At 37.2% G+C, this 19,459-nt stretch overlaps 3 protein-coding genes across 4 annotated transcripts; 1 reads left to right on the top strand and 2 right to left on the bottom strand.

Moving 5' to 3' along the window:
• Nucleotides 1-6,127: 6,127 nt before the first annotated feature.
• LTA2 (2-oxoacid dehydrogenases acyltransferase family protein) lies at nt 6,128-9,323 on the top strand. Its single transcript, XM_008244993.2, has 6 exons — nt 6,128-7,364; nt 7,483-7,674; nt 7,775-7,862; nt 7,960-8,030; nt 8,133-8,216; nt 8,866-9,323. The coding sequence occupies exons 1-6, from the start codon at nt 6,450-6,452 to the stop codon at nt 8,968-8,970; spliced, it is 1,455 nt and encodes a 484-aa protein (XP_008243215.2). The 5' UTR covers nt 6,128-6,449; the 3' UTR covers nt 8,971-9,323.
• Nucleotides 9,324-9,526: 203 nt separating this feature from the next.
• On the bottom strand, nt 9,527-11,285 carry LOC103341468 (Glycolipid transfer protein (GLTP) family protein). 2 transcript variants are annotated; one of them, XM_016796554.2, is made up of 4 exons: nt 10,676-11,285; nt 10,117-10,289; nt 9,852-9,997; nt 9,527-9,763 (listed from the first exon to the last, which is right to left on the bottom strand). In XM_016796554.2, exons 1-4 carry the CDS (start codon nt 10,877-10,879, stop codon nt 9,711-9,713), a joined length of 576 nt encoding a protein of 191 aa, XP_016652040.1. In that variant the 5' UTR covers nt 10,880-11,285; the 3' UTR covers nt 9,527-9,710. The 2 variants fall into 2 exon arrangements, with proteins under 2 accessions (XP_016652040.1, XP_008243216.1); XM_008244994.3 differs by having other exon boundaries at nt 9,527-9,768; nt 10,676-11,279.
• Nucleotides 11,286-11,641: 356 nt separating this feature from the next.
• LOC103341469 (Major facilitator superfamily protein) lies at nt 11,642-15,759 on the bottom strand. Its single transcript, XM_008244995.3, is given in 5 exon segments — nt 11,642-11,859; nt 11,861-12,647; nt 14,216-14,775; nt 15,231-15,448; nt 15,603-15,759. Coding segments are annotated over 5 exon segments (1,740 nt in total). The 5' UTR covers nt 15,679-15,759; the 3' UTR covers nt 11,642-11,760.
• Nucleotides 15,760-19,459: the final 3,700 nt, after the last annotated feature.

Here is a 19,459-nt window from a genome sequence, read left to right as displayed (position 1 = left end):
AACCTCATTTGTTTAATAAATTCATGCATGATATTTGTAATTATGATGAATACTTTGTTCAAAAGAAAAATTGTGCTGGAAATTTGGGGCTTCTTCCCGAGCAAAAGTTCACATCTGTGATACAAATGTTGACGTATGGGTCATCTGCTGATCAGGTGGATGAAATTGCCTGGATAAGGAAGTCCACTATTTTGGAGAGTTTGGTGCGATTTTGTGATGCTGAAACTCAGTACACCGGGACTACTGAGACCTCGCCTAGGGACTATGTAACGGCTTCTACAAAAAGCGAGTCTCGTGGATTTCTTGGAATGATTGATAGCATTGACTGCATGCACTGGTAATGAAAAAATTGTCCAACTGCTTGGCAATGGGATTATGGCAATCGGAAAGCGCAGAAAAACATCATCCTAGAAGCAGTTGCTTGGTTTTAATACATGAGTTTGGCACACCTTCTTTAGAGTTGCCGGCTCTCAAAACGATTTGAACGTCCTGGGTCAATCCCCGGTGTTCAATGATGCTCTTAGAGGTGAAGGCCCAAATATCACATATCAAATCAATAATACCGTTACCAGAACGGGTATTATCTAGCTGATGGTATCTACCCGATGTGGACAACATTTGTGAAATAAATTCCACATCCCTGATCCCATAAGAATTTTTTTTTTGCTGCCTATCAAGAGGGGTACATAAAAGATGTGGAGATGTGCTTTGGTATCCTTCAAGCCCGGTGGGCTATTAGGGGTACAACACGTCTATTTGACGGTGAGGTGCTTAGGAGTATAATGATGACTTGTATCATCCTCCATAACATGATTGTGGAAGAGAGTATGATTACGATGCTGATGAAGTGTATGAACCAGATCTCATGAACACGGCCTTAACACGAATTTATGAAAAACCCATAAGGCCAAATGGAGAACCAGTGCAGCATGATTCGTTGGTTAGAGACGGTAGTTTCTTGCCTCGTATGATTGAGCGCTACACGAAGATGCAATCATCGTATATTCATGAACATCGTAAGTTGACTTGATGGAGCATTTGTGGGTGAAGTGAAGATTTTTTTTTTTTAATGTCTTATGTTTATGTTGTATTTTTAGTTATGCTTTGTTGTTTTTTATGCTTTAGTTGTGTTTTGTTTATTTTTTATGCTTTGGTTGTGGTTTGCTTTTTATGTATGAAATGTTTTGAATAAAAAGGAATTTTGGTGAACGTTTTCTTTATTCACTAAAAGAAAATCAATACAACTCATAAAATAAAATACATTAATTACCATTAATTTTTTAAACAAAACAAAAAATACAATGAAATGAAAGGCAAGCAAACTAATTTAATGGTACAATGAAATGAACGACAAGCAAACTAACTTAATGATTTTGATCATTTAACCAATCCGTGTTGCTAGGTCCATCGTCACGAAAAAGTCTTTGTCTCATAACATCCCTTCGTTCTAGCTTCCAAAATTGTTTTGTTTCAGGAGACATATGGCTTGTATCCATGGCCATGGTTTCCCGATCCTTTTTTTCAATCTTTTCTTGGCGTACATACTCCCTTTGTTGGCGTGCATACTCCATTTCTTTTGCATATTCTACATCAATTGCCCTATCATGCTCTTGTTGTTTCATGTCCATTTCAATTCTCATGGCTTGCATCTTTGAAAGTTTCTCCAAAAATTTATATGCATTCTTGGTAGAATTACTCCCAATCTTCGCCTTCACCGCCTTCCTTCCAATAGGCCTCGGCTCTTTTTCGATAGGTGAGTCTTGACTCATCGGGGAATCCATAGGTGAATCCGATGCCGGTGTCTCATGGAGTGGCGAATCGTTCAAGATTACCGTCGGACCCGTTGGAATAATTTGGAATCTCTTACAATTCTTCACCACCTCCCAACATAGGGTATGGTTGAAACTTTTTTGCCGTACCCAGTAGCACCAAAAAACATTTGTGCTTGCATAATCTAAAAAAAAAAAAAATGGAAATTCAAGAAACTTTAAAAAATATTGGCAATGCAACAAGTATAAAAAAAAATGGCAATAGAAGAAACTTTAAAAAATATTGGCAATGCAACAAGTATTAAAAAAATAAAAATTGGAAACGCAAGAAACTTTGACAATTGATTAGAAATGCAAAACAAAATATAAATATTGCAAGAAACATTCATATTAATATTGGAAATACAAGAAATATTAACAACATATATAAATTGCAAGAAACATTTAAATAAAATTTAATATGACATAGAAATTAATAAAACAAAAATTACAAATAATTTACCTCATTGCTAAGGTTTTCCCGCTTCTATGGTTGTCCATCGCTTTTGCCAAGGCATCTCTCCATTTCGCCAACTCTTTATTAATAATTTTCCACCTACTAAATAATGTCTGAGTCCATACGGGTCGAACCAATTACCCTTTCACAAAATTTCTGATGAATTTTTTTCCACATATGACAGAATTTCATCTCATTGCCCTTTACGAGACAATGACTAACTTGGAGCCAAGCCTCACACAAGCTAACATCTTCCATCATGCTCCATGCCCCTCCGGTTTCACTAGAAGAACCTATAATATGATAGAGAAAAAAACAACTTGAAAGTGAAAAAATATTGAGTACAAAGTGAATAATAGTAGAATGAGAAGAAAATGTATGAGGAGTTGATGTTAAAAGTGAAGAGTATTGGTTGGTATTTGTAGAAAAAAATTTCAGTATTTTTTGGGTATTTTTAAAAAAAAATTTCGATTTTTTTCATTTTTTTATTTGGAAAAAATTGGCTGCCGGATTGCTGAAAAAGGGGATCGGAGAGCCTGAAGGAGCTTAGGGGCAATTTCAATTTTTTCATTTTTATTGGGGAAAAATGGCTGCCGTTAGATTGCTTTGGAAAAAGTGGATCGAGGCCGAGCTAGCCACGTGAAAGAGAGTCGTTAGGGCATCAGGCGGGCCTCCTCACCGGGCGTCAACTTTTTTAAAAGTTGACGCGACCCGTTGCACGTTTATTAAGCGGGTCACCCAACGACTTCCAACTTTTTTAACCCCTAAATTTCTCTCAAACACCTTATCCAACTACAAACAATTTTGTGATTTTATCATATGCTTAATGTTTCTTTTTCTTTTGTGTTTTCCTTTATTTTCCATCTCTCTTCTCCACTTTTTTTTTTCTTTCTCCTCTCTACTCTCTTTTCCTTTCCTCTTCTCTCCTTTTTTCTTCTTCTTTCTTTTCCTTCTCTTTAGCTCATTCTCTTTTTTCTTTCTTCTTTTCTTTCCTTCAATCTTCTCTCTCTCTCTCTCTCTCTCTCTCTCTCTCTCTCTCTCTTTTTTCTTTCTTTTCCTTCTCTCTCTCTCTCCTCTCTTTATCTTAGTTGGCTTATATTTTAGGCCTCACTCCTGCCTTGGCAGATCTTTATTGACACGCTGGAACCACCATTTTGGGTTTGCCCCCTCCCCCAACCCTCCCTTAGGCCCCTTGCTAGAAATGCTCTAACATCATCAATTTCAAGACTAAGGGAATCTAGGACAGATTGTAATTCATTGAAAAGTCCTAATCTTGGTGTATCTTTCACAATTAAAAACTCTAAAAAGTACTCTTCTATTTTTACTGGACTCCTTGACACTTCCACACACCGGATTATCAAAGTCATTTGTTCCTTGTGACTTGAATAAGGAGTACAATCAAGTGTTACTGAAAAATATTTTGCATGTTTAATTTTCTCAATGATTGCACTTCTGACTTTTAGCAAAGCTATCAGTTCATTTTGAATCATATGGCTTAGATAGTGATAGTGAATCTCATCATTTTGAATTTGTCGAAAATTTTCTCGCATTATTGGAACAAATTCTACAACCATTTCCAATATACCTAAAAAATTACCATTATTTTCTTCATAAATTCTCTCTTTTGTTCCACATAATGCAATGTTATTTTTAGCAAGACATTTGACAATATAAATTATTCTTACCAAAACATGTTTCCAGTGTTCCTTCTCTCGCCTAATTTGTTCTTGTATGCTTTTATCAATTTTTTTTTTCAATTTGTTATGTAATTCAATCCAAGATTTCATGTTAGTTATGTGTTCAATGTTGTTTTCATGTTGTTTAAGCCTCTCACTAAGATGTTTCCAATCTCTAAGTCTTCGTTTGCTAATTGGCTTCTACAACACATTGTCTTAAACAACTTACAACAAAAACAAAATACCTTATCCAATTCCTTTGAGTATACTAGCCATTTTCTATCCTAAGTCTCTGCATTTGGTAACTTTCTCATGTAATAAGTCGAGGAAAAATGTCTAAAATTTTCATCCCTAGGAAATTTGATATTATTATCTATTGCATGACCTTTTTCCACAAGTAAACTTCTCATTTTTTCATCAAGATTATCCCAAATTCTAGGATAAAAAATGTTTAAAGGAAAACTTGGTTCTACACCCTCAGGTTCAGTGTCTTCATTATCACAAAGATGATCAATATCTTCATTCTCAACATGTTCATTTTCACCTAAGTCACCTACTTGTGCATTAAAATCTTTCTCAGTTCCTACTAATTCTTCCACATGATTTTGTTGTTTAGATTCATTGACTATATCATTATAAATTCCTACAAATTCTTCAACATGATTTTGCTGTTTAGATACATTGACTAAATCTTCAGTTGAGTTATCAAGTGAACTATTTGTTTTGTTTTGAAAAAAGTTATCCAGAGCTCCCTTTTGAGATTGAGTTAATTCTTCTCTCTCTCTCTCTCTCTCTCTCTCTCTCTCTCTCTCTCTTTAATTTTTTTAATTTCTAATTTTTTAACTTCAGATGGGTGTTTATTAGGGAACATTATTACTTGAAAACATAAACAATGCAAGGAAAGCCAATGCAATTTTAATACTTCAAAGAATAAACAAAGAACAACATAACCTGTAATTTGAGAAATCCCTCTCCACAGAAACAAACTTGATATTTCCAAATTTGCAATCAATTAGAGCAAAAAGAATGTGTAACTGCATGAGTTCACAAATCTACAAACAAACAAACAAAATCATATTTTCCTTTTCATTTGATTTCAAATCATAAAAAAATTATATTCAATTGATTTCTACAACGACCCATTTTGCATTGAACAAAAGCCCACACTTTGGATTTTGGAATCTCCCCAATCTACCAACAAAAAATTAATTTAGAGATTCACAACTCTGTAACTAGTAGGAGAGGCTTAGATGAAATGAGATGAATGAGATTCATAAGAAAGCGGAAGGGATGCGCAAAACTTAACCTGTAACTATAAGAAGAGGATTCATAAGGACCAGCTTAGATGAGGCTTAGGAGAGGATTCCAAACTTTGTAACTAGAAGAAGCGATGTGCAAAAGTTAACCTGGAGGAGTGGAACGGGTGCACAAAAGCATTCTTCTTCTTGAGGAGTGGAACATACCAAATCCTCATCGTCTTTTTTTTTTTGTTGAAAATATTAAATTAGTTATAATAATCTCATTTAACATTTATTTTTAAAAAAATTGGGCCCCCTTGAAAAATGGGCCCAAGGAAGCCGCACTAACTACACCTATTCAGGGCCGAGCATAGGTATAACTAGGGTGGGCACGGTTCGGGTTGAACAACCGATTTTTGCCCCAAATTAGAATCAATTTGGTACTATTTATCCGGTTTGATTCGGTTTAATTTTAATAAAAAAATTTCAAAAACTATCTGGTTTGGGTTGAACCGGTTTCGTTTTGAACCGGATTATAAAAATTAATTTTTAATACAATTCTCAATTGAAATATTATTATTATTACTTGAAAATTAAAAAATTATTCAATTTCATATAAAAATAAATATTAAAGTTAGAAAAAGAGAATTTTAAAAATATTAATTTTTTTTGGGTGAAATTAAAAATATAGCATTAAATATAAATATATATATTGAAATTATATATTTTTCAATTTGACCGGTTGGTTTGGCTGGTCAGTTTTTAAAGACATATAACCAGATCAAAACTGGTCTAAACCTGTCGGTTCGGTTTTGACCGATTGTTGACTTTGTGGTCAACTTGGTTTTTTTCTAATTTGGTTTGGTGCGGTTTGGTTCGGATTTCCGGTTCACTGGTTTAAGTGCCCACCCCTAAGTATAACTCAATTGATTTAACTCTTTCACCTCCATCAATACGAAAAGAGATTGAAAATCCCTAAGAATTCAATGAATATTTGTGTAAACTTCGGTCAATAGCTTGTACTTAAAAAAAAAATCCTGATAAGTAAATAATAAGGAAGAGTGGGAGTGGCCGAGTGCCAGGCGAATGGCGATGTAAACAAATTAAACAGAGTTGCGGGTAGCTCAAAGCCTCCAACCAACTCCTCCTCGTCTTCTCCGCCCACTTTCTTCATCACCTTTCAACATTCTTCTTCTTTTAAATCACACTCACACAGATCACCCCCAATCCCTTCTTTCTCTCTATCCCCTCCAGTTCTCCGAAATCCAGAATGGCGTCTTCTCCATTTCTATCGAAGACCACCATTTCCTTCTCCTCCTCCATCTCCACTTCTCTTCCTTGGCGGTCCTCACACTCTTCCCCTTCCTTCTCCACCGCATTTCGCACTAAACCCCGTCGGAGAAACCTGACCGTCCAATCCAAGATCAGGGAGATCTTCATGCCTGCCCTCAGCTCCACCATGACCGAGGGAAAGATCGTCTCCTGGGTCAAATCCGAAGGCGACGTCCTCTTCAAAGGCGAGAGCGTCGTCGTCGTCGAGTCCGACAAGGCCGACATGGACGTCGAGACCTTCTACGACGGAATTCTCGCTGCCATCGTCGTCGGCGAAGGCGAGACCGCCCCTGTCGGAGCCGCCATCGGACTACTGGCCGAGACCGAAGAGGAAGTCGCTGAGGCTAAAGCCAAAGCCAAATCCGCTTCATCAGATTCCCCTGCTTCTTCTTCCCCGGCTGCTGAAGCTGTTACGCCCACTCCTCCTCCTGCTACTTCCACTCCCGCTCCAGCAATCGCCCAGCCTTCTCCACCTGCTACTTACACTCCCAAAAAGACTGTGGCCACGCCTTTTGCCAAAAAGCTAGCCAAGCAACACAAGGTGGACATTGCCTCCGTGGTGGGCTCCGGTCCATTTGGCCGAATTACACCTGCTGATGTGGAGGCCGCCGCCGGAATTGCCCTGCCCAAGAAAACCGTCGCCGCCGAGCCCACTCCCGTGTCCGCTGCTCCACCCAAGCCTTCTGCTGCTCCTTCGGCTTCATCAGCGCCTCTGCTTCCTGGCTCAACCGTGGTGCCCTTCACAACGATGCAGGCCGCCGTTTCGAAGAACATGTTGGAGAGTCTCTCGGTGCCAACATTCCGCGTTGGTTATCCAATCAGCACCGACGCGCTCGATGCCCTCTACGAGAAGGTACATTGTGGATAGTGTTTGATTTAATTGGGTTGATGCCTTTGGAATTCCTATTGGGTCTGATTGGCATCTGCAATTCTGGGACTTTGAGCTGAATTTATCGACATTTTTTGTACAGGTGAAGCCAAAGGGTGTGACCATGACTGCATTGTTGGCCAAGGCTGCTGCTCTGGCACTCGCTCAGCACCCGGTTGTAAATGCCAGCTGCAAAGACGGGAAGAGCTTCACCTATAATAGTAGCATAAACATCGCCGTTGCTGTGGCAATCAATGGTGGCCTTATAACCCCTGTTCTTCAGGATGCCGACAAGGTCTGTGATTTCTGAATGATATGGTAGTTAAATTTAATATTTTTGCTCTTGATAGTTGGAGTTTTAGATATTGATGGGTAATTTGTATTTGTTTTCGCAGTTGGATTTGTATTTGTTATCCCAGAAATGGAAAGAGCTAGTGGAGAAGGCCCGTGCGAAGCAACTTCAGCCCCATGAGTACAGTTCAGGTCTTTATTGTACAAATTCTTAGAAACGCTGTGTTTGTTACTTCTATTCTCCTTGCTTTTCTGTTGCGCTCATTAAGTTACATTGAATTCTATACAGGAACTTTCACTTTGTCCAATTTGGGCATGTTTGGAGTGGACAGATTTGATGCTATTCTTCCTCCAGGACAGGTGAGTTTTAACCCTTAAAGATAAGAATTTTTGGTTTCGTGAATTGATAATTTATGTTAATTATTATTTCGCTGTTTGCTCAAATTTTTTATTAATAATCAGGGGGCTATCATGGCTGTTGGAGCTTCAAAGCCAACTGTTGTGGCCGATGCAGATGGGTTCTTCAGTGTAAAAAGTAAAATGCTGGTGAGTATCATCGGTTTTTCTTCATAATGTGTGCTATGTATCTTAATGTTGATGTGCTGGAGAACTTTACAATGATATCAGTTTAGTTTCACTATGACAATCATTTAAACAAAATTCAACAGCATACGCAAATGCAAAATTCAACAGCATATACTTCTTGTTACTAGTACTCCCAAATTTTCCATGTCAGCTACACAAAGCATGGTAACCTGCTACTTTCTTCTGTGAGGAAAAGAATGTTAAGAAGTTATATATAAATTTGGCAAGAGTTGTGCTTGACTGAAATTAGCTGTTCTCACGAAATATAAAGGATTTATTTGTACTTCTCAGTTCTATATGCATGTCAACTAATCTTGTGGGAGAGAAACAGAGCCTTCTATGCAAACACCTCCATGCACCTCTATGTGAAAGGAGGGGAACATCACTTTCTTTGTAGTTGATCTATTGACTCCAATTCCGGAAACACCAAGATTTTATAATGTTGATTGGATTTAATAACTAGGTTTCTCTGCACTGAATATTTTTCTTCCTCTGCTTATCAATTTTGTCAGTTGAACACAACAGGGAATCTGAAACTTATAGCTTCTCTTGTGGTTAGAAACTTTTAGAATAGATACTTAATTTAGTTGGAATGTGCATCTTTCTACAGGTAAATGTAACAGCTGATCACCGGATTGTTTATGGTGCTGATTTGGCTGCCTTCCTCAAGACGTTTGCAAAGATTGTTGAGAACCCAGAGAGCCTCACGTTGTAGTTGGTGTTTCAGGACTTCCAAGGATAAAATGTTTTTGACCATAAGCCTCTAATTTTCATCAGTGAAAAAAGAATGACGTCTCTTTCAAACGGGGTGCCCAACTAAAGAACACGCTTTTGCAGTAATTTCTAGCATTTTCTGCTTGTGTTGTACTTCATTTTGTTTTGAACTCCTTTAAGAAATTGCAATGCTTTGTTAGTCACTGTTGAGAAGAATTTGAAACAGGGAAATAGCAACTTTTGAAATTTTTGGATAAGAACAATGCTTGGTGGGAAAGTTCAAAACCCAATGGCTGTGTAATAATATCATGTATGACAGGCATAGAATCTATACATGAATTGGTTGTTTATGAACTTTGGTGATTTTAGGCATTCAAGTTTACCATATTCTATCTGTTAAGCATCTCATGAAACCTTTCATTTTATAGTGGATTAAGTGATTATAAATTGGAGTTTAAAGTTCCTTTCTTTGTAATAGGTAGCAAACATCATTTAACTAATAACTTTTGCAGCAGCACTGCCTTGAGCCATGCGATAATTTTTTTGATCTTGCAGTCTAAATAATAGCCTCCTATAAAACATTAGGTCTCTTGTAGCACGGTAATAACACTTATGTACATGCAAATTGTAGAGTAAAAGAAGTGATGTTAAAGAACTAGAGCTGCATATACAATAATAGATGAAGACTCAAGTCACCAGTCCAAGGTGATACTCCTAGAAAGGTATAGCTTGTCGATGTACTCAATCACCGGACGTGAGGCCCGGATGTACCTTTTCATCTTCTTCTCTGCTGACTGGTCTGCAATAAAATTGATCATAATTAAGAATCACTAGCAAATTTGAAAGAGATGCTGGATGGATAGAGAAAAGTTTTACACTTACGGGTTTCTTCGAGATTCACCAGAAGTTGATCCCTTGACGGAAGAGCATACATGCCGGCAGCAACTGCTGTCCTTATTGTCCAACTGTGGTATGGCGCACAAACTTGGGCATAAGCTGTAGAAGCTGCTTCCCTTAAAGAATAGTCACTGAAAGGCCAAGAAAGCAAGAGAGAGAGCTGGATATCATCATGTAGAACAAAACCAAAATACCTGCAGAATGATACATAACTGCAGTCTGCAATTAGACATGAGGAGGTTGAACATACTCGGTCGACAAAAATTGTTCAAATAAAGCTCTGATGAGGTCAAGGCCCTGCCTAACTCGGCGCAAATTACGTGAGTGGCTTCCCGGGGTTTTTACCATGTCATTTGCAACATCAAAATCAATTATACTTTCTAAGGTGTCGTAAGTCTTTGATGCTTCCACAAGATCATCAACCTGAATGAACCAAACAGAGTGTGAGATCCTGCAGGAAGGCCAATTGGATTGAAAATGCAACCAAGAACGAATAAGAAACAGAGCCTCATTAGGAGTATGAATTATGCAAGAATTGAGAAACAAACAAAATTGAGAAGGCAAACTTGATCAGAAAGGCCAGATATCATCGACATCTGAAATCAAAATTGCAAGCAGAATGGGAATGCAGGATGGAAAACATATATTATACATGATCTGCAACAGAGTTCTGCAGCATATTATATACAACATAATCATCAATGCAGCATATCTTTATCCAAAACAAATTGAAAATCTATATAAAAAAACACACACAATTTAGATTGAATTTGAAAAGTAAGAAGATGGATGGAAGAGAGAAACGGAACCTTGGAGACGTACTCCATCTCGGCGAACTTGAAAGCGAGGCCAAGGCAACTGAAGAGGATGGAGACGAGAGAAGAGGCCTGGCAGAAGGTATCCAAACTTAGCCTCTGTTGTTGTGGTTGGGATTGGAGGAACTTGTCCAACTCCTCAAAGGCTTCAACAATGGATGTTAGAGGAGGCGTGGACGTCGACTCTGCCATTGCCATACATAATAATTAGGGTCCTCAAGATGCAAGGCAGTTGCCTCTGTTGCTTTTGTTGTTTGTTGTGTTGAAAAGGGGTGCAACCTAGAACGTAAGGCTATGGGGTTTGAAGCTTCGCTAAGGATGCGGCCTGCCTAAGGTAAAGGAAACCACCACTTTTATCTTTTACATTACACGGCATGGGATCATCAAAAGTCAAACACAATCAGACCGACCATCCGGGAAAAGTCAAATCTCTTGTTTGTTTGTTCATCGGGGTTTCTTAACACCACTTTCCTTTTCTTCTTTTTTTCTAGATCTCCATTTTATTAGGCCTTGGTTGCTCCCTCTTGGGTCAGGTCCCAAACCCAAAGATAAAACTGGGCCTAGTTCATGGCCTTTTTAAGATCACCCAAAATTGAATCCAGTGTATATGTATTCATACAAATTTATAAATAAACCAAAGCGTGTATTTATATACCCAAGACTATTTAAACATAAACAAACCCAAAATCAACCCTAAATCCATGGGTTTTGGGTGTTGTTTTTAACCTCCATTTTGGGTTTTATATTTTAACATTTTGGTATTTTAGTGAAACTCCCTTTTTTTAATCACCGATAAACTTCTGGGTAGTAAAGTAAAACTTACCATAAAATTAATTTTCCGCAAAACAGAGCAAAATAGAGGCCTTGCTTTAGTGGATAAGATGAGTAGAAGCACATGTTTGAATTTCGTGTGCTTCCAAGATCTAATATACAGAGAATTGATCATACAAGCTGGAAGACTCAGAGAATCTATAATTTATTATTCAAAGTAGACATTCTCCTCATTTTCTTTACACTAAACTATGACCAGTGGTGACTGCCTACCTAAGCACTAATTGATTAATTAATTAAAAAGCCAACTAAACGCGATTGACAAGCTCTACGCCCTTCTCTTCAGACTCAGCAGCTTCTTTCTTGATGACCTGAATGGGCTTAAAAGTGTACATTTTGGCACAGAACTATGTAGTAAATCAGATTTATAACTTGCAATAATGTGAGCACCCAGTAGAAGTATTCTAACTTCCCCTTGTTTAGATTATTATCTGGCAGCCAATTTGATCCATTAGGCCCAGCACTAAACTTGTGCACCAGGGACACCAAAAGAGTGCTCACATAATTTCCAGCAGAGATTGCAGTCCAAAACAGCGCAGCAGCAGTGCTCCTCATGCTTTCTGGTGCCTGGTCATAGAAAAACTCGAGGTGCCCAATTGACATAAATGCCTCAGCCATCCCATGAAGGCTATACTGAGGGATGAGCCAAAACACTGAAATGGGGATTATGGAATGAGGCTGATCTACAAGCCCATGAGCAAAAGCTGCATTTTTTCGCTTCGTTTCGACGAACCCAGCAACCAGTGTAGCCAGTATTGAAATGACAAAGCCAATTCCCATTCTGTGAAGGAATGTGATGCCTCTGTCGAGCCCTGTGAGCTTCCTGGCAAAGGGTATGAAGAGGCGGTCGTAAAATGCGATTGTGGACAGCATGGTGACTATGTTGAAGACACTCATGGAGCCTGCTGGGATTTCAAAGGACTTCGTGAGGTGCCTGTCCATGCTTTTTGCTTGCTGGAGTGAGAAAGTGTTTTGTTGGGCATAGGCTGTGATGAGGAGTATCCCTGATCCCCATATAGGTCCCATTCTAATCACAGATTTGAGTTCTTCCACACGATGAACGGTGTTCAGCCTCCATAGGTTTGGTAACTTGAGATTGTCTTCCTCAGTCGCAATGGCCGCCTTGTCAAGAAATCTGCATGTATATTTCACCATATGTATATTAGGTTAACGTTCTATCCCAATCGTCATGATAAGACTTACGTTGTTGTACTGTGAATTTAGATCGCAACTAATAAAACATTGTGATTGGTTGACAAGGAATTGGGTTAATTTAGCATACAATATCTTAAATTAAGAGCTACTTTAATTGCATTGTTCTTTTGTGTGTGTGTTTTGGGGATTAAGAATTTTATCCAATATTGTGGTGATGGCCAAATGATTGGTTCATATATGTTGGCGTTGATCTGGTGTATGAGAAACCCATTAAGCCAGTAAAACCTGGGAAGCAAAAAAGGTAAGCCAGCATGTGGTGGGAAAGGCAGGTCAAGCTCTGGAAAGCAATCAAAGGTGACTAGATTGCACGTTCATACTGTTGGGTTCTTGCGGATTGTGGGATGATTACGAGTCTCTGACAATGGACTAAGCTAGAGGACGCGAGCTTTCTGATATAGAAACCAAACCAAGTATGTGGTGTGGTGTGCTGCTCAAGAAGATCAGAGGAGTGTGGACCCTACGTATTCAATTAATCAATAATGCATGGACAAAATGATTTAGTCATCATCTGCAACATGCTTTCACTTAACGACAAACAACCATAACAAATTGATAATATTGCCTCCGTCAAATATAGGTGTTGATAATAATGCAGGCTAGCTGTTATCAAAACTAGAGATATTTTTTTTTGGGACATTTTGGAAAAAGCGAAAGGAGAGAGAAAAATTTTAAAAGAAGCAAAAATGACAAAAATGCCCTTATTTATTTTTAAATTTCCTAATGAATCCAATATATTTGCATGTCTTTGATTTGAAAGTTGAATGGTTTTTTTGTCTTTTTGAAAAAGCTTTGCTTTTTCCAAAAGTGAAATTTTTTTTATGTCTAAAACCTAAAAAACCTTTGTTTTTTTGGATGTGATTTACCCTCTCTTTTTCTTCACTTATACTCTTTTTAACTTTTTAATACTTTTTATTCAATTTTGTTCTGTTTTTTTTTCCTACCCTTACTCTACATTGATTTATTTTTACTTCACTTTTATATTAGTTCTTTTTCTTTACACTTAATTTTCCAACTTGCACTCCATTTTTAGTTTTTTTTTCCTTTAATGAAGTAAGAAATTAAGTATGTTTTTCTCCTTTTAATATTGAAAATAGAGTATAAGTTGGAAAATTAAGTGTAAAGAAAAAGAAATAATATAAAGTGAAGTAAAAAAGAAATTAATATAAGATAAGGATAGAATAAGAAAGAGAAAGAATAAAATTGATTAAAAAGTATTAGAAAAGCAAAAGGAAGTGTAAGTGGAGAAGAAGGGAGTGGGGAAATTAGATCTCCTTTTTTTATCTTCATTTTCTGTGAAAAGGGGGCCAAGCCAATTTAGCCAGATGGTGAAAAAAGCAACCCTCTGAGCTATTCAAAATTTCCAATTTATGTGACAATTTATATTAAAACCAATTATGATAATTATGTGAGAAAACATGTCGAAGAGCTAATAAGCCACAAATATGCATGCAACTTGTGAGAGAGAGAGAGAGAGAGAGAGAGACTTACTTCATGTGTTTAGTATGAAGAAGCTTCCCACCCAGAGAAATAGGGCCATCAAGTTCGTCATTCTGATACAGCAATCTAGGATCAGACACCAAAGGCAGCTTTCTCTTCTTGTAGGCAGCCACGGACACTTGTATCAACCGGGTAAACGGACTCCCAGCCGGATCCAAGTTCCGGTAAAGCGGGTACCCGACCATAAATATAATAATTGAGATAAACATGGCTATAGTTGGAATTCCAAGTCCCCAACCCCATCCTATATTGTCCTGGATATACACAAGCACTGTCACAGCCAGTAATATAGATGCCCCCATCACAAAATAGTACCAGTTGAAATAATTCCATGTCTTGGTGGTTTGCTTCTGGTCCGTCTCGTCAAACTGGTCCGCTCCGAATGCCACGACACAGGGTCGGATCCCGCCCGACCCGAGTGCTCCTAGTAAAAGAGATGCATACAGAATTGCAAGCTGTCCCCCGTCGGCTTCTGTGCACACTTGGTTGTGTTGGCACGGCGGAGGCCTTAGTTGGGGAAGTACTGCCGATACCGTCAAGCTAATCATGCCCTGTTTAATTATGTACGAAAATACAAATGTTAATAAGAATTAGTCTTTGATTAATAATATTAATAACAAAAGAAAAGGACTGGTGTATCAATTCTTTGCTAGCTTGATTGTGACAATAGTGATGAATGTATGTCACTCACTAATTAAAAATTGAGCTCAATCATATTGGACATGCACTTTTAATAATCTGGCCCCCTTGTGTCAAATTCTACTTTCTCTGTTTTTCTTTTGGAAACCCCTTCATGAAAAATCATTTAAAAGGTCACAAATTCTATGTTCTTTTTTCTGTAGTTGATCTTGAAAATGACTCGCCATATAACTCACTATGATTGATAAGAACTCAATACTATTCCTTTTGGTGTTTCATTCACATGTTCTATATATACTCTTAAATCTTCATGTTTATGTTATGTGTCTATAAGAGAGAGAGAGAGAGAGAGAGGGTTGAGAATTACAATCTGGTAAATAATGGAAGCAATAGTTATAGTCCAGAAGCGGCCAGCGTAGGCATCAGAAAGGAAGGCACCAAGCAAGGGGGTCAAGCTCGCAGTGCCACCAAAGTTGGTGAGGGTGTTGGCTGCTTTGGTTAATGGCATATGAAGTTGTGTTGTCAAGTAGCTAATCATATTAGCATTGAAACCCACCACAGCCAACTTCTCACAAATCTCATTAGCTACAACCACCAAGCCATGAACAACAGTACAATCTCCATTAGTATATTAATCAATTAATTAAAACCCCAAAAACAAACAAACAAAATAATTAAGAGATAATTAAATTAAGAAGAAGAAGCAGAAGAAGAAACCGCTGGCTAGTGATTAGCTTACCAAAGATGAAGGGCATTGTGACCAAGCCTCCCTTTTTCCTTGCAACATGGTTGCCTTTCTCCTCCATCTTTTCCATCTGCTTTGAGTTTTAAGCGACCCACGAAGCTCCATTATTTATAGGACAAATGCAATAATGAAGGATAGAGCAGAGTAAAACTTAACTTTGACTTTGAGTTATCCTTACTGTTTCATCCACAAAAATTGTTTATTTTTATTTTGGCTTCACTTTGAGTTACCCTTACTGTTTCATCCGCAAAAATTATTTATTTTTATTTTGGCTCTGTGTGTGTGAGTGTGTGGGCCAGGCAAATTGTGGCCTATAATAAGACATCGAAACCAATATACGATATATAGGAAGCAGGCAGGTATCTGTACATGGACACAGAATTAATATTTACAATTTTTTTTTTCCAGACTTGTCTTATTGTAATGCTGAAATAATGCAAACCTGATGCGGGATGAACTGGCAAGACTGTTCCTCATACAATTATTGGCAAGCAGCTGTTAGCCTATGCCAAAGATAAGATTACCATTTAATTAAACGCCTCTTTAATTTGTTTCACCAAACCAACTAAGGGGAAAATTGAAAATTACTAATTAAACATACAAACATATGAAGGGGAAAAAAAATATTAGGTTTATTCGTGCTGTGGAGATTGTCTGGTTCAAAATAAAATGCGATTATATATATCTTAGCCTCTCAAGCGCATTGTGAGGACCTTTTTTTAAAAAAGATTTAAATTTATTTTAGAATTAAAAATAATAATAGGTAGTTGTGTTCCATAAAAATAAGATCCATTATCTATTTTTTTTTAATTTTTAATTTTTAAATATGAAAAACTGTGAATTTATTATATTATTTTTATTTAATTAATAATTTTAATTCTTAATATTTATATTAACCAATGATATTTTTTGATATTCAAATTTTCTGCCTTTTGCTCTGTACATAGATATATAGTAAGCTTCCACAAATATCAACAAACTAGAATTGCTGGATTGGCTTCGGATCGTGGCCATGCGCCATAAATCAATATGAACACGTGTCTGTAAAATAAGAGAGGAAGGAAGAGAGAAGACGAGTTCAAACACAACTATTGGAAATGCTGAAGAAGGAAGTACATAGATCAAATAAAGGCAAGTTTTATCGTCTGATATATTCCTTATCACTATGACACTAATGGGAGTGGGAGATAATAATATTCCAATTTCAAATCAATGCAGTCAGCCAAGCAATAAACATTCAAATGCAAAAACTACAAATTATGAAAACGGCCGTGAGTAGAGAGTCCCCCGGCCCCCCCAACTTTATTCACCAGTGCTTGACGTGAGGCATGACGCAGGCAATAGGTGGTGAATTGGTGAAAACTGACAATTAAAAATTCACCCGAACAACAAACACACTTGTGAATCAATGGAGTTCAGTGATAATCTAAACTATAAAGGAATATAGATTTCTCACACACACACACACTACCATAATATTAATGTCATAGGATTCGAATTATGAGACCACTAATCTACAAGTCAAAATTATTTTTCGCTGAACTAGATGCCACCATTAGCGACAAATAAAGTATATTCATTGTATTGTCTCATAAATCTTCTGTTTTTGTTAGTAAGACCTGGCAATATCATATACGATCCGTTAACACGACACGAATTCATACAAAAAATTCAGTGTTCGAGTCTGTGTTATCGTGTTGTGTTTCTATCGTGTTGACCCGTTAGCCACCCGATAAGTTATCGTGTCGTGTCATGTCAATTCGCGAATACTCGTTACCCCGTTAAGCTCAGTGGCATTTTTGTAAATTTATCTCTTTCTTTTTATATTTTTCCTTTTTTCTTCTTCCTTCTTCTCTCTCTCTCTCTCTCTCTCTCTCTCTTTCTCTCTCTCTCTCTCTCTCTCTTTTCAACAGCAACCTTTGAGCATTCTTCTTAAGAGTCTCAAGCAGCCACCACACCACCCAACCACCATGAGCCATCCCAGCCACCTCCTCCTTCTGTCTCTTACCGATCAATCCCACCTATTCCCTTACCTTCTCCGATGGCTCTTCCTCCTCCACTTCCACCATCTCTGCTGCCCAAACCTTCGAGGGCCACTTGCAGGCATCTCTAATCTCACCTTCGAGCCCGTCTATGGACGGTTTGATTTTTATTATTATTATTTTTTTTGCTCTAATTGATGATTATTTAATTGTTTAAATTTTATGTTTTGTTTTTATTTATTTATTCTTAACGGATTATCGTGTCTATTGTGTGATTCGCAAATTGTAACGGGTCATGTTTGTGTTTGAAATTGTCAACCCTTTTTCTTCTCGTGTCGCAGTGGCAAAGCCAGGATTTCATGTGTGTGAGGGCCTCTTACAAATTATAAAGAATCAAAAATTCGAACTCACAATACATACGAAAAATAGTGTATATATATCACATGTTAAGAATTATATTGCTTATTGGTTGCAATCATAATTGTCCTCAACAAAGGGATAGACAAATACATTCTAAGCAAGAAAAATTGCAAGAGATAGACAAAGAGTAGCGATTTAGCAAATAACTTTAAAGCTTTTTCCCCATTAAACCCAATAGAAAGAAAAAAATATATATCAAAATTTCACAAATTAAAAAAAACCTTAGGTCCATTTATGCATTAATATCATACACGAAAAAATATTTTTTGTAAAAATATTGACTAAGTATGAAAAATGGTTTTTCGGAATAATAATTTTCTCAAGATAATTTGTTGCGGCTTTTATTCTTTACACATCAAATAAGAAAACTTGATTTTATGGGATTTTAGTATGAAGTATATATTGACTTAATGAGCCATCATTTTTAGCCTAAATTGTATATTACACTAAAATCGATTTTTCATATTTTGATTTGGTGAGAATTTGATTTTCTAGTATTTTTATTTGAATCCAAATATGGTGTACTTCCTTATTTATATTGTAAACTTAAAATGGAAATAAGGTAATATGTACACCTAGAGTGCACCTACACTCAGTAAAGCAATTTGAAGTCTCTTGTGCCTTTAATAATTACAATTCACACATGTTAGTACATATCAAGCGTAAAGTAATTGAAATAATATACATATAAAAATACATAACAATATATTACTTTTAAAATATAAAAAACTTTGAGTGGGGGCTCGAGACCACACTAATTCCAGTGTGGCTCCGCTCCTGTCGTGTTGTGTTGTGTCAACCCATTAAGAAACGACACAAACACTTATAAAACACTTCAAAAACGACAAGAATGCCATCTCAAATAAAGGGTAGTCGATGATCATCACCCATTATGTACCCAACACGTGCCCTACTAAAAAAGTGGGGAGGATTTTGTGAGCCTCCCATGATTTGACTGGGATCAACGTGACTATGACTTTTTATAAATCACCCAGATAATGATTGTGATTCAAAGATGAGTGGGGTGGGCTAGGTCGGTGGTCCCTTGCACTACTGGAATAAGACTCGGTGACACATAGGAGACCACCACCACCACCACCAATTTGCTTAGCTAGATTGATTAGGTTTTGATTGGTAGATTATGAATTTTCGATAACATTGGAGAAAAGATATATGGTTTTAGTTTTAGGGCACCCCTTTTAGACTACATGATTGGCATGCAATGCAACAGTGCAATACCGGAGGTCCCCACCACCAAGTTCAATTGATGTGAGTATATATATATAGTGCATTACGTAACTAAAGTGATCAATCAGCCTAGAGAGCTTTCGGAAGAAGGTGATATTTTCTAAGATGTCAAGTTTCATGGTTGCAACTTGCAAGGATGGATATCGATGTATTCATAGTTAAGGAGCGTTCAATCTTTTAATATGTAATGCGATTTTACAA

The sequence above is a fragment of the Prunus mume genome, linkage group LG2, assembly GCF_029339155.1.
Source record: "Prunus mume cultivar Tortuosa linkage group LG2, ASM2933915v1, whole genome shotgun sequence".
NCBI lineage: Eukaryota > Viridiplantae > Streptophyta > Magnoliopsida > Rosales > Rosaceae > Prunus > Prunus mume.
Note: the sequence above shows the minus strand (reverse complement) of the source record. Positions and strands in the feature narration are given on the sequence as shown.

What these genes read in the sequence shown, in the direction of transcription:
- LOC103341468 (XM_008244994.3), bottom strand. Translation starts at nt 10,879, where the DNA reads ATGGCAATGGCAGAGTCGACGTCCACGCCTCCTCTAACATCCATTGTT. An exon ending in AGATGGAGTACGTCTCCAAG is followed by an intron (nt 10,290 to 10,675) that starts GTTCCGTTTCTC and finishes TGGTTCATTCAG; the next exon opens with GTTGATGATCTTGTGGAAGC. An exon ending in GAACAATTTTTGTCGACCGA is followed by an intron (nt 9,998 to 10,116) that starts GTATGTTCAACC and finishes TTGGCCTTTCAG; the next exon opens with TGACTATTCTTTAAGGGAAG.
- LTA2 (XM_008244993.2), top strand. Translation starts at nt 6,450, where the DNA reads ATGGCGTCTTCTCCATTTCTATCGAAGACCACCATTTCCTTCTCCTCC. An exon ending in TTCTTCAGGATGCCGACAAG is followed by an intron (nt 7,675 to 7,774) that starts GTCTGTGATTTC and finishes TTGTTTTCGCAG; the next exon opens with TTGGATTTGTATTTGTTATC. An exon ending in CTATTCTTCCTCCAGGACAG is followed by an intron (nt 8,031 to 8,132) that starts GTGAGTTTTAAC and finishes ATTAATAATCAG; the next exon opens with GGGGCTATCATGGCTGTTGG.